Source organism: Nyctereutes procyonoides, unplaced genomic scaffold, assembly GCF_905146905.1.
Source record: "Nyctereutes procyonoides isolate TBG_1078 unplaced genomic scaffold, NYPRO_anot_genome, whole genome shotgun sequence".
In the NCBI taxonomy this organism is placed as follows: Eukaryota; Metazoa; Chordata; class Mammalia; order Carnivora; family Canidae; genus Nyctereutes; species Nyctereutes procyonoides.
This window is the reverse complement of record NW_026575043.1, coordinates 20,011,496-20,025,548: the sequence shown is the minus strand read 5'-3', so window position 1 is coordinate 20,025,548 and position 14,053 is coordinate 20,011,496. Positions and strand designations below refer to the sequence as shown.

Below are 14,053 nucleotides of genomic sequence, written 5' to 3'. Positions count from 1 at the left end.
GGTCTTTCCTCTGGCTTTTGGAATTGGGAGGATAAATGTCGTTTATACATTTATTTGAGACATGATAGCACTGGATAAAGGTTAGATCCCCTCCTACCTTTCTTGCATTCCCCTGCAAATGATCACGGAATATGGAGGTAACTCTACCCACCTACACTGTTGTTTGAAAGATCTAGTCTAGATAAGATTTCTGCATGCAAATTTGGAGTTCTAAAGAGGAATTAAGGAGAGAGGCAGGTGGGGGTACATTAGCCTTCTTCCTACCCTGATTTCTGTCTGCTGCATGATTTGCCATCACAGCTGTGACTACAGTGCACACAGAGCACAACCGCTCAACCTGTACTCGTGCTGAGGCATCACCCTGAAAGATTCCGAGGCCTTTCTTTGTGTTTACACAGGAATCCTGTGCAGGACACTTGGTCCCCTCTGGCCTCATTTTTGTCTCATAGGCGAAACCAAAAAGTTAGGCTCATTAAGATACTCTCTAGTTCTAAAGTCTAGAAGTCCCTGAAACACTCTTGGTTAATTCAAAGTCCAGGTAATCCTGAGTTTGAATCTCAGGTCTCTTAATTACATAGATAAGGCATATTGCCTCATGGAAGCTGAGTTTTCTCACCTTTCAAATGAGGATACTATTACTTTGAGAATTTCTACAAAGATTCAATGACATAACAAGACAACAGCTCTGGCACTATGCTTGGCACATAGTGGGGCCATAGGCTTCCTTGTGGCTAGCTTAATAAAAACTCTGATGGAGCCATTTTATATTTCACATGGTGGGGTTCTCAGTGGGCTATTCTGACTGCAACATTATAGCTCCCAGAAAATGCAAGATACAGTTTTATTTTTACCCCATAGCAGAACCTTGAACATGGTCCCCTAAAGGGCACATTCCTTCCACTATGCTGTGGGTGGAAGATGTTTAATTCTCTAGACCTCTCTCTTCCAAGCTGCCTTTCCCCTAAGTTCTCTGGCCTTATTAAGGTCACAATCCCCACTGTTAAGCCAGCTTCAGAAAGAATTGGAGATTCATAAATGTCTTAGTTGAAAGGGACATTAGTAATCAACTTATCTGGTCCTTTTAGCACTGTGCCTTTCAACAATGTATTTTTGTTTTGCTTAAATGTCTAAAAACAGAATCCTCAGAAATGGGTTTAATCAGGTCTCCATTCATCAGCACCAATGGAAGGAATGCACTAATATTATAGCCTCACAGAATCTCTGAGGGCAAAAGCACTTTTTAGACCATCTGGTAGACCTGCCATGTACTGCAAGAAACATCTTGTAAGCCCAAATGCTTAGACTTTTTGTCTTTATCTGAACAGGAAACCCACTATCTCACAAGGCAAACAGTCCATTTTTAAACAATTTTAATTATTTGAAAAGCCCTCTTAAGATGAACTGACATCTGCTTCCTTTTAATTTTTCTAATCATGTATCCTGATTCTGACTTCTGGATAAATATAGACTACATTCTATTCATTTCATCTGGCACTCCTTAGGTATAGAAAGGCCTGTATTCCCTTGACTAAAACATCCTCCATTTCCTCAACTGTTCTTTTCCAGAACTTTAACCCTCTACTATGTTCCAGAATGTATTCCATTTTATAAATTTCTCTCTTGTTACATTTTTCCTAGAATTAAGTGTATTATTCTAGTTATGGTTTTTCCAATGAAAAAACAGAGGCTGCTACATCTTTCGAAACAAATAGTATTTTTCTATTATTTCAGTTAAAAGTATCATTAGCATTTTGAATGTTTTTATCTTATTATTGATTTACATTAAGCATCTGATAGAGTAAAAAAAAAACAACAAACCCTTAAAAATACATTCTGATGTCACTCCTACCAGCAGTGCAGTATGATTCAATCCAGACTCTAGAAGCCAGCCATATGTATGCAAATGTTTTCTTCTTTGTAGCTCAATTTTGAAGCTTTACATGTATTCATATTAAATTTCATCTTATTGAATTTGGTTAATTGTTCCAAGCTCTTAATATAATTTTAGACACTAAACATATATTCAATATATTTAATATTCTCTTCAACTTCCTGTCCTTCAGAAATTTTATGTGTGTTGTGTAATGTTGCCATTCAAGGCATGAATATAAATGTTGATTAGGTCACCGCCTAATAAATACAAGCTAGATAAATGCACAGTGGTGATAGTAAAAAGTGAACAGATAGTTATGACATAGACCCATAAGTATTATGATAAAGCAGTATAGGGTATTGGGTGAAGGAGGGTATCTGGGAAATATAAAGAGCCTGTAACTCAGATTGAGGGAGTGGAATTAAGGAAGCTTTTTGGAGGAAATGAGTTATATAAGCAATGGTTAGAAAGATGAACAAGTTATCCAGGTAGAAAAAAGAGTGGGGGAAGGATGCTTCAGGGAGAGAGGAGTAAAGACTTACGCAAGAGAATGTGTGGTTTACTTAAGAGATTAAAAGATGGTTGGTTGGCTGGAGTGTAGTAGTGGCACCACAAAGGAGGAGTAGGCAGGAGACCGTGTTAAGGAATCTGTATTTTAACTGCATTGGGGATCCCATGAAAAATCTGAAATAGTAAACTATATATATTTCAACTGCTTGTGGTGCCAGAATAAGAAAAGGAATGGATGGTGGCAGTGTTGGAGGCACGAAGTTCAGCTTAGAGGCTGCTGTAGCATTCCAGGTGAGGGATGGGGTGTCTAATCTGCCTGTGGGTAATGAATGCACCGGTCCTGGAGCACTGCCAGGATTTGCCTCATCTCATCCCACCTCTGCTCCTGTGGTAATGTGCCCCTGAAAATGAGTATATTAGTTTTATGCCTTAGCTTCCCAAGCAGCTTTGCCAACGGGAAAAAATAAAGCTGGAAAGAGAAATTCAAGTATTTTTCAGTATCTAGGATTAATTTGTTTTCTCCTTATTGCAAATGGAAACTCTGGCTTTCTAGTTCCATGAACCTGTCCAGTGAACCTGGTTAATGTCTAGTGAGTCTGGCTAAAGTCAGCCTATCCTCAAAGTAGTGTAACACTGTGCTACTTTGGTGGGATGTTGATATGCACTGAAAGAATAAGAGTTCCATGGTTAAACCAGTTTGGAAAAGGCTGGATTAACCGAAGTCAGTCAGGATTCTTGCAGGATTTATGGGAGACTTGTATACATGTAGACTGTAAATCTCCTACAGGTACTATGTTTTCTGAACTTAAATGACCACAGGAACTAATTTTTGTGGAGATCAAATGTTTTGCAGAATATGCTCCAGGAGATGCTTCACTATTTATTAATTGTGCAACCTCGGAGAAGTTATTTAATCTCTCCTCAGTTTCCCTATCTTTAAAAAGACAATGAAACGCTTGCCTTATTGGGTTAGTGTAAGGATTAGATTTTTAAAAATGTATGTAAAGTGCATTACCACGGTGTCTGGCACCTAGTAAATTCTCACAAATTATTTTTATTATATTAGCATTGTTATCATTAAGAAAGGAGAATAGCATAGTGGATAAGAGTATGGATTTTGGAGCCAGACTCCTTGGAGCCCTGGCACTTACTATTGCAGTGACTTTAGACAAGTTATACAAACTTCTTGTGTCTCCGTTTTTTCTTCTGCAAAATGGTGGTGGCGTTGGGATTAAATGAGAGAATGCTGCCTTCCTGGGGCACCAGGTTGGCTCACTCAGTTAGGGGTTTGACTTTTGATTTTGGCTCAGGTCATGCTCTGAGGTCATGACATTGAGTCCCACCTTGGGCTCCACAGTCAGCATGGAGCCTGCCTGAGATTCTCTCTTCCCTCTCCCTCTAACCACATCCTAGTCCTGCTAGTTCATGCTTGCTCTCTTTCTTTTTAAAATAAAAGAAAGAAAAAGAAAGAAAGAAAATGCTGCATCCCTTGTATTCGGAGAAGACAGGCTTGCTTTTCTTTTCTTACATTTTTACAGGTGGATGAAATAATTTTCTCCTCTTCATTCCCAGAATATGCTTTTCTTTTTTAAATAAAAAAATATTATAATTAGGCACTTTGTATTATGTTAATATAGGTAATTTTATCTGTGGGACTATAAGCTCTTTGAGGGCAAGACCTCATCATCACTGTACCCAGGACAATGTGAAAAGAAGCCACAGCAAGTATGCCACTTTTCACTTTAAACAAATGTAATGCCTGAATTGGAGCTTGGAGTTGGTTATGCATCATAAGGTGGATATTCTATTTATCATAGGATTAACCATACAAGTCTTTAAATGTCATTTATTAGACAATTTCATTCTTAATGTATATCCGTTTCAAGACTACATATAGCATATTGTATATCGTACAGTGTTGAAGACAATGATCTGGGTTTTTATAACATGAGGCCTCCAGGCCAGCACTTTTATTTCAGATTGGAATAAAAATGCCATGCTTTGATAGTGCATAACTCATATATTGCTTATAACAACAGGTAAGCAAGAGTACTAATAAATTCTTTTGAATACATAAAACCTAAGCCAAAAAAATATCTATGGTTTCATAGTGAAAACACATATATAATATATTCATATTTATCAAACAAATATATATTAAATAATATTATTACATATAGCATAATGATAATATATAAAATAAACACAAATTAACATATACATTAAGAATTTGTTTTTTAAAAAGGCTTTCTACAATGTTATAATTTTGATAACACTCTTCTAAGTATGGAGTTTTTTAAGATGTTATTTTTTTCCTAAGTCATCTTTTCACTCTCCACTGCAATATTTCTCCAACAGGTCAGTGCCTTCAGGAAAAAAGAAAAAAATATATATCGCGGAAAATTACAGTGGTACCCAATGTGGGGAAAATCTAAGGCAATGATAAGTAAAATTTCCTTGTGTAATCTCTTAAAATAGAAGTCCATATTAAAAGAATTTAAACCAAGGAAAACATTTGAAAAAATAAACTTGAAGGATGCCTGGGTGGCTCAGTCTGACTCTTGATTTCAGCCTAGGTCATGATCTCAGGGTTGTGAGATCAAACCCCATATTGGGCTCTACAGTCAGTGTGAAGTCTGCTTGAGGTTCTCCCTCTCTTTCTGTGCCTCCTCCTGCTTGTGCTCTCTCTAAATAAATAAATTCTTAAAAAATAAAATAAAATAAGGGGCACCTGGGTGGCTCAGTGGTTGAGCATCTGTCTTTGGCTCAGGTCATGATCCCGGGGTCCTGGGATCGAGTCCCACATTGGGCTCCCTGCAGGGAGCCTATGTCTCTGCCTCTCTCTTCTTGTCTTTCATGAATAAATAAAATCTTTTAAAAAATAAATAAAATAAAATAAAATAAAACCTTGACCAAAACACAGAAGATTAAAAGCAACACTGAGACTTGAAGAACTAATGTTCTAGACTGTAGTCAAGAGGATAAGACATATAGAAGGGTAACAGGCAGGGTGCTTTATCCTTTAGTGGGAGAAAGAAATGATAGCTCCCTTGGCCTCTCCTCGTGTAATCTGATAACTCTCCAGATTTGCTAGGGGGTAAGTACTAAGGAATAAAATGAGGTCTCAAAACCACTGATTAAATATTTCTTTCATTGCTCATGGACAGTCACCCACAGATCCAGCTTTGTATTTGGTGTTTACATATCTAGTAATAGCAAGGGCTCTACAGATGTTGGTCATAAAATATGAGCAAGGGTATAAAAATATCACAGTTCTTTCTATTGCCCATTTTGCTTAGTGTTGTACCTCTTCATGCAGTAAACACTCAGTAAATATTTATTAAGCTGGCATATTGATTTCTGCTTTTTTTTATTGGATTAACAAGACATAGCTTAGATTGAAAGAGCCTTCTCATCATCCAAGCTCCATCTGACACAAACAGGAAATGAATTTGCTTCTCCCAGTCCAAGCCCAGTTCCTGGCAAAATGGAGCTACTCATTGCTAAGCTACTTTTTTTTTTTTTGAGGGAGATATTGTAACTGGGAAGTTGGCAACTTGCTCTTGCAAAGTGACAGCTTTCAAAAAGTCTACCTAACACAATTTAGCCTAATTCCAAACACATCAGAAAATGGACTGTTAAAAAAAAAAAACTCTCCTCATGAGCCAGCTGCCTCTCTGTCCTCCTACCCTTTCCCTAATATGAAAAAAAGTAGATTATTTTCTCCTTAGGTCGTAAAAATATTCTTCCGAGAATGATTATACCTGTCACAGATGGAATCTTGAAATAAGTTAAATGTTTAGGTTTATATGCTAGGAATTCCCTAGTGAATTGAAATCTCCATGCAGTCTTTGGTAATATTATTACCAAACTGTAGGAATAAATACTGTCCATAAGGAAGTAGGTCTGTCTATTGTTGAAACAACAGGATAAAAGTTCTTCTCTCATATTTCTTTTGGATACCCCAAATTTTAAAATATTATTAATTAGATTGATTAAAAACATTCTTAATCAGTTTGTTGTTTTTTTAACTGTTGCTATTCAAAAGTCCTGTACTGTAAAATGTATAAGAAATGCTCGGCTGCTCACAGGAAGCTAGAATAAGAAGCGAGACTGGCATCTTCTTCAGGGATGGAAATCTGCCTTGCCTACTTCTCCTCTCACCAGAAGTATCTCAACAGCCTTAAAATGTATTTCCTTCTCTCCATTTGCTCCTCACCATTGGAATTACCTTCATGAAACATAATTCTGATTATGTCATTTTGCTATTTAGATTCCTTTGCAAATCTTCCTTTATCTGAAAGAGGAAAAGTAAGGTCTCAGTGTACTTATTATAACAGGTCCCCACTTACTTTTCCCAGGCTCATCCCCTCCTTGTCCACATTACTTGATATGTACTGTTCCCTCTGCTAGAAATGCTGTTCTCATGCACTGGAATACTCCTACTCATCCTCTAGAACTCAACTCAAATGGCCTTTCATCACAAAGCCTTCCTCACCCTCTTTCCCATGTACCCACAGCATGTCATTCTTTTCTCTGTTCTTTTACAGTAATTGGCCTAATTTCTGTGACAGTATTTGTAGCACTGAATTGCAATGATATTTCTGTGTCTATTTCATCTATTAGATGGAGAACCGCTTGAGGCCAGGGATTGGCTTGCTCATCTTTGCATCTCCAGAGAGAACTTAGCATAGTCCCTGACACATATGTATAATCGTTAAATGCTTTTACACAAACAGAATGAAAGAATGAATTGGTTTTATACAACATCATTTCTTCATCATATAGTAGATGCCTTTCTAATTCCTTTATTTATTTTTTAAGATTTTATCTATTCATGAGAGACACACAGAGAGAAGCAGAGGGAGAAGCAGGCTTCACAGGGAGCCCAATGAGGGACTTGATCCCAGAACCCTGGAATCATGCCCTGGGCTGAAGGCAGATGCTCAACCACTGAGCCACCCAGGCATCCCTCTAATTCCTTTAAAAACCCTCAATCCAGAAAGGTCTACTCTGCACAAAAGAGAAATTGATAGTTAACTACTTAATTAGTTGATTTGGTTTTGACAGGGAAGGGTAGGAAGGAGGAGATGCTCAGAAAGGCAGAGGACTCCATTAGCCCGAAAGACTTGAATGCATTTGATATTTTATTTTATTATTATTTGCATTTGATATTTTAGAGATCCAGACTTGCTTTCCAGTTTGAATTCATCACATTAGATCTGCCAAATAAGGATTATAGTCACCACTGCAATGACCACCTATGGTTAATAATACAGAGTCAAACCAGACCAAGAATATAAGGCTATCTTCCAGAACATTACACATCCTGCTAAAATAACCTTTGAGACCAGAAAAGCCATAGAGATAGTTCCAGAAACAACCCCCAAACATTCAGAACAGTCTATTAGGAAGAGATGCAAATCCAGTCATCTGAGGAGATTTTCACATACTTTAGTCGGCTACACCTGAATTCAGGAGTGGGTTCTTAATGTCCTAAAAACATATGAGGATGTCAAACATCACCACTGGCTGGTTGGTCCCATCCCTGGGGTTTCATTGTCACCTCAAATATTTCAATTTTTTAAAAAAATATCATGCTGCTGAATGGGAAGAACCTTAAGTGAGTTTTATACATTTTACATTTAGGCTAAAGTTGTTCCTAACCAAATATTCACAAAAGCTTGTGAATTCAGGGTATACACTTGGTGTGTACTATATGACTGCCACAGGACTAAGTGAAAAATCTGCCATTTCTCCCCTTTCCTCCTCTGGCCTCTCTGCCTTCTCAGTCGGTTTGGCAGGAGCAGCTTGCTGAAAGAACACTTTTGGAAAAAGCTTCCATTGAAACAAATGAGGAGAGTTTAACTTAGGGCTTTGTGAGACAAAGCTGTCCTCAGGGGCTTAGGGAGCTCCAAGCCTCTTGGATCCCCCTAGGGGTCATTGCATAAGCTGCAAGAAGACAGCAACTTAGACACACGTGACAGCCCTAGCAGGGGATGACTCCGGAGAAATTGATGTATTTTGTGTCAGAAAACCTGCCTTTGGCACAACTAAAGAGAAATGTGAAGTGTAAAGAATAAGTAGGAGATGTTCTTCCTTGATCAGATGGCTTGTATGCCGGTATTTTTCCTCTGTTCTACTCATCTAGGATTTCCTACTATGCTCCCAGGGTAGAGACCCTATCCCCGTGGTGCATAGCCCTTAGCTCACTTGTGGGAGACAGATTAAACGGAATGCATGTTTGTGAAACCTGGAATCTGCTGTTAGTAATTAATATTAAGATTATAATGACTCTAGGCCTGATGAGTCATTCAATTCTCTAGTGATTGACTATTCAGTCATTCTACAAATAGTCATTGGACACTCCCATTCCTCCACCAGGGCCATAATAGGTAACCCAGACTGCCACTTGGGCCATGGACACAGATGATTGCCAAGCAAATGATGACTGATTTTTCAAAATAATTCCCCACCCGTGCCTCCAAAAATAAACAGACAGAAAACAGTAATCCCAGATTTTTTTTTTTAAATCAATCTACCTACTTACGTTCTCTGGTAGTTTTGATGTAATAGCCACATTTTGTTCAGATCTCAGATATACAGGCCCTGCAGGCTGTTACATGTTCCCCTTAAAAACAAGTGTTCACTGGAGTGGGCTCCTAACCTTGTAGGTAATGACAACTTGCACATTCTGAATCAATGAGCATTTGCTGGTCACATCCTATAGATCAGGGTCTCACAGGCACTAGTCATTTGATTATTATGGCAACTGAGAAGTAGATGTTGCTTCCACTTTCCTGATGGAGAAACTGAGGCTCTCATGGGTGGCAACCTGAGTGACAAATGTGGAACCAGAACCTGGGTCTTCTGAGTCCTGGACCAGGGGGCTCTTTGCTACATCTCACTGCCTCTGTTCACATTTCTCCTCACTGATCCTATACCCCTTTCTCTTCCTGCCCACTTCTTCCAGCACCTTGGCCCCCATTCCCCAGGGCTCAGAATCTTCTCTGCCAGAAGGGAATTTTGCTAAAAAACAATACAGGGGCACCTGGGTAGCTCAGTTGGTTGAACGTCTGCCTTCGGCTCAGGTCGTGATCCCAGAGTCCTGGGGTCGAGCCCCACTTCGTCGGGCTCCCTGCTCAGTGGGGGGCTGGTTTCTCCCTCTCCTTCTGCTGCTCCCTCTGCTTGTGCACACATACTCTCTCTATCTCTCCCTATCTCCCGCTGTGTCAAATAAATAAATAATTTTTAAAAACTGAATACACCAAGGTATAATAACTTGCTTATAATTGGTTGATAATTTGATGTCTGCATGCTTTCCAATTTTATTTGCATTCTTAGAAAGAAAAAAAAAGAAAAACACAAACCCAAGCCTGGCAGTGAAGGAGTGAACATCAACTATTAGCTTTGGTCTCAGTTTCCCAACCTGATAACATGGAGATTTAGATGAGTTGATTAGCAAGGTCTTTTTAATTCAGTTCTGTGGCTCTAATGGGGGAGTTGAAGAAAATGCAGCATCCCACTGGGAGAGATAGCTCAGAACTTCAGGTTCACAATTATGTCTGGACCCTTCTACTCAACTGAAGACACCCTTCTGTGAGCTCCCCCCTCCAAGTTTGGGTGGTACCTTAATAAATGGTACTAGATACTAGATATCTCTCTGTTTTCACAATTGGGTAATAACACAATCAAACCTGTTCACAAGGTGCGAGCAGTTCTCTGATTTGCTGGACTTGTTAATAATCAGCATTATTCTTTCCCTTTGCTTTCAACTGCTGGTCTCTTTCTGACGAAGTGGATTAACCACACACCACGGGGTGATCCTGGGCACCTACCCCAGCAATTTTACCTCCCAGTGAAACTTAGCACACAGCACTCTCAGGAGCAAAAGTGGGCTTGGTGCATGAGGGCTACGACAAAAAGTGCTCCATGCGAAATGCCATTCAGGGACAGGAGTCTGAATGTCCCTGTCGTGGCTCAAGGGAATGGTGTCTGTGCCACCAAAGCCATTGTTGGCACCTGGGCCCCATCACAGCTGACAGGGCTGAGTGGAGGTCAGCTGCTGGCTGCTACTCCCAGAGCAGGTCCCTGGGGATCAGCGCAGGCTCGAGCCGGGGAAGCAGCTTGCCTCACCTGCTCACCAGGCTGCACCAGAGAGAAATAGAGGGCTTCCATCTCCATTACTGTCAGAGTCTGGCATCTTCGCCAACTCTGAAATTCACAGCAATGGAGAGATGAGGGAGGAGGGAGAGGGAAGGAGGCACAAGCCAGACAATCAAAACAGCCACAATATTTTAGAAGTGGAAATTTCTAGCTAGAGAATATTTTTAAAAACAGAACAGGAGCACTGGAAGAGGCATCCACTGAGCCAATGCCCTTGTTTTATAGAGGAAACAGCTAAGAGGTAGAAAGACAAAGTGATCACAAAGCTATTAAGTGGCAGAACTGGGACAAGAATCTGGATCTTTGGGCCTTTTACCACTCAAAAGAAGGCTTGGGAGTCTTTTCTTTAATACCAGACACTGGCAGGGGAGCCTCTTTTGTGGAAGCCTAGTGGAGACAAAGGGTGCTGACCCAGCCAGCACCTGCAGCGAGGCAGGTGGTAGTGTCTGTACCTTGTAGGTTGACTCCTCGGGGCACCGGCCCCCCCTGCAGCTCCACAGTGGGGAGGTCATCCTCTGCCGCATTGGATGCGTTGCGGGGCAGGGCTCTCCTGCCTCCAAATGCAGGCCCAGAGGTCTCCGACATTCTCAGCTTCACAAGCTCCTTTATGGGGGCAAAAGGGAGACACAGAAAAGGAATGGGAGGCAAGTTACAGTTGAGACAAGGATTCAAAAATAGAGAAACAGACATATCTGTGTGGGATAGCACTGGAGCAACACATTTTGAGTTTCACATAAATAAAACTTGAGAAGTGGCTGTAAGGATTAGTCTAATGATGGAGTATCGTTCCCCAAGGATCTCAGAGAGATTTCTTATTTGTCAAAACATATGGAAAGCAGAAGAAAAGGGGCTTATGGGAAGAAATGGGAAATGTAAAAGATTTTAGAAAGTAGGGTTGTTGGGTTTTTTTATTCCCTCATTACCCCTACAGGCAACATCTTTGTAAGGAACGTTTATTGTTGTATGCCTGTACCTATGTCCATTTCTTACAGACCTATGAAGCCCTAAGTCACTTTTAAGAATAAAGTCATCCAACCATGTCCAGATAAATGGCATCCTCCAAAGCATCCATGTTTGCAAGTTAATGCAACCAAGATTTAATGAGGGCCTACTATGTGCCAGGCTGCTATCTGGGCATCTGGGTTACATCAGAGACTAAAACAGAGGATTGTTGACCTAGAGAGCTCCCAGTCCAGTGAGGTTTAGGGTGGAGCACACACTTTCCAGAAGTAAACAGAAAGGGTGTAAGAGGGTGGCAAGTGCTTTGGATCCAAGACCACACAGAGCAGAAGAAGGCAGATGGAGTCTGGGTGGGTGAAGAGGGTACATTGCAATTTTAAATAAGGCTATAAATAGCCTTTCTTTAAATGTACCTGGTGCTAACTCTGCCTTTGCTCCTAGCCTGCCTACCCATCCTCTGGAGTTTGTACAGGCAAGGAGCCAGCTCAAACACCACACACCCCACTGTCGGGCCCCAATCAGTACTTGTTGACCAACTGACCAAATAAAGGGAGCCCTTGTTTCTGGCCCAAATGGAGCTTTCATCTTGATCACCTGGATCACCCAGCCATGACTCTTGGTTATTTGGCTCTTTTCAAAAATTGAGCACACCCTCAAAAGATGAAGAGCCTTCACTATAGAGGCAACCAGAGTAGGCTGTTCTAGAAATATGTTGAGCAAAGGCAACATAGCTGGAGACGAATGAACCACTTTCTAAGGTATTTGGTCTGGGAAGGAGACAGCGATGTTTGGAAGTATAAAGTCTGAATAGGTTTCCATAAATACCTGCAGGCATATTTACACAAAGTCTCTAGTGAGCTGAGGGCACAGGGAGAAAGGGTTAATGATGGAGGGAGAGCACAAAAAAACAGTCCTCTGGAGGAAAATAACCAGGGTGGGCTTAGAATCACTGAGGGAGGGGCGGGTTTGGGGGAGAACAGAGTGAAGCAGTAGCCTGTTGGGAGAGAGAACCCAGAGAGCAGAGAGTTGGGGAGCCCCAGTGCTTACCAGGTAAGAAGAGCCTATGCAGGCCTGCTGTGTGAGTGCAAGAGGGCAGAAGCACCCCCTTCTTCACAGGTTTTGGGGTGGGGGTGGGGCAAGTGCTCAAGTTCAGCTCTTGCACTGGAAGGAGGAAAGCTGACACATAGGGATGGAGAGACAAGCCAAGCAAGTGTTCTTACCTGGCTCTCTCCCTCTCTCTCTCTCTCTAACTTTTTGTCTCAGCCCTCCCCAGTCTGCTCCCCTGGGAAAGCACTCCCAAGTCCCTCATTCCCCTCTGCTGGCCTTCAGGGAAGCTTGGAGGAGTACTTGAGAAGTCCCCTGCTGGGCTGGAGTGGGGCTGGGTAGGAGCAGAGATGGGGACCAGGAAGAGCAGGGGACAAGTGGGGGTGCCTCTGCACGATGCCCCCTAGACCCCCAGGTGCCACCTAAGGGATCTCTGGACAAGGCTGGTGCAGGGGCACTGGGGCAGAGGGCCCTGGGCTCCTAGCTTCCGGGCAGTTCTGAGGTGAGGCCGGGCAGGAGGCAGGAGGCAGGAGGGAGGAGGCAGGAAAGGCAGCTGCTTACCTGCGCTCCCCGCCAGAGGTGCCCTAGTGCAGGCTGGCTCCGTGTGGCTCAGGGGCACTTCCTCAAAAGGACGCAGGAAAAACAAGAAAGTTGGCTCTTAAATAACTTCCTAACAGCCCCAACCTCCTCCCCCCGGTCCCCACAGGGTTTTCTCCTCCCCCTTCTTGACAGCTGGAGCAAACGGAGCAGCTTCTAGGACTTTCTACTTTCTTCTTCCATCCTGCTGTGTTATTCTGGCCTGAGCCCCTCCTCCCACCGCCCCCCCTGACTCCCACCCTGCTTCCCCTCCCCATCCCCACCTCCAGTTCTGGGCTCTCTCCAGTGCCTCCAGACCTGCCCCCTCCCTTCCCGAGGGCTGGAAGGGTCTTCTCCAGGCAGCAAGGTCCCAGCTCTGGGGATTCTGAGATTGGCTGCCTGGCTGAAGGGTGAGTTTGCCCTCTGGCAGACAGGTCACAGACAGCTGTGACTACGCATCAAGCAAGAGCAACGTGTCCTTCTTGTGCAAATAAGGCTGAGAGGCATGGTCTGCCTTCTTAAAACATCCATGGGAGCCTCAGCCACCACCTAAATGCAAGACTTCCCACAGGAGGGGAGGCCCAGCCCTGGGGAAGATGAGTAAATAACTTTGAGTGTCACAAAAATCAGAAAATAACACTTTGTTTTTTTCTAAAAGCCATTTTGATTTATCTTCAAATGACTGAAGAAATAGAAAAGAAATATATATTTTCTGAGTCTCTGTATCTCTAAATACTTCTATTTCCAGACATGACTATTTTTAACCTTCTTTACTGTCTTTAAATTTCTGACCTTGCCCCTTGATCTAATTTCATAGAAAGAGAGAGAGAGAGAGAAAAAAAAGCCATTGGTTAGCAATTCTCTAAATTTTTTGCTACCAATCTATGAACTTGCCTGCAAACTTACTCATCTTTCCCCTCTTTC

The 14,053-nt window shown here is 41.9% G+C and overlaps 1 protein-coding gene across 1 annotated transcript in view; it reads right to left on the bottom strand.

The window, feature by feature from the left end:
* Window positions 1-13,188, bottom strand: part of F13A1 (coagulation factor XIII A chain) — a 157,496-nt gene extending 144,308 nt beyond the window's left edge. The window contains exons 1-2 of the mRNA XM_055322680.1: window positions 13,115-13,188; window positions 11,002-11,152 (exon numbers count right to left, since the gene is read on the bottom strand). Of these exons, the coding sequence (XP_055178655.1) occupies window positions 11,002-11,134 (133 nt within the window). The 5' untranslated portion in view covers window positions 11,135-11,152; window positions 13,115-13,188. The remainder of the gene's footprint in view (window positions 1-11,001; window positions 11,153-13,114) is intronic.
* Between the last annotated feature and the right edge of the window lie 865 nt (window positions 13,189-14,053).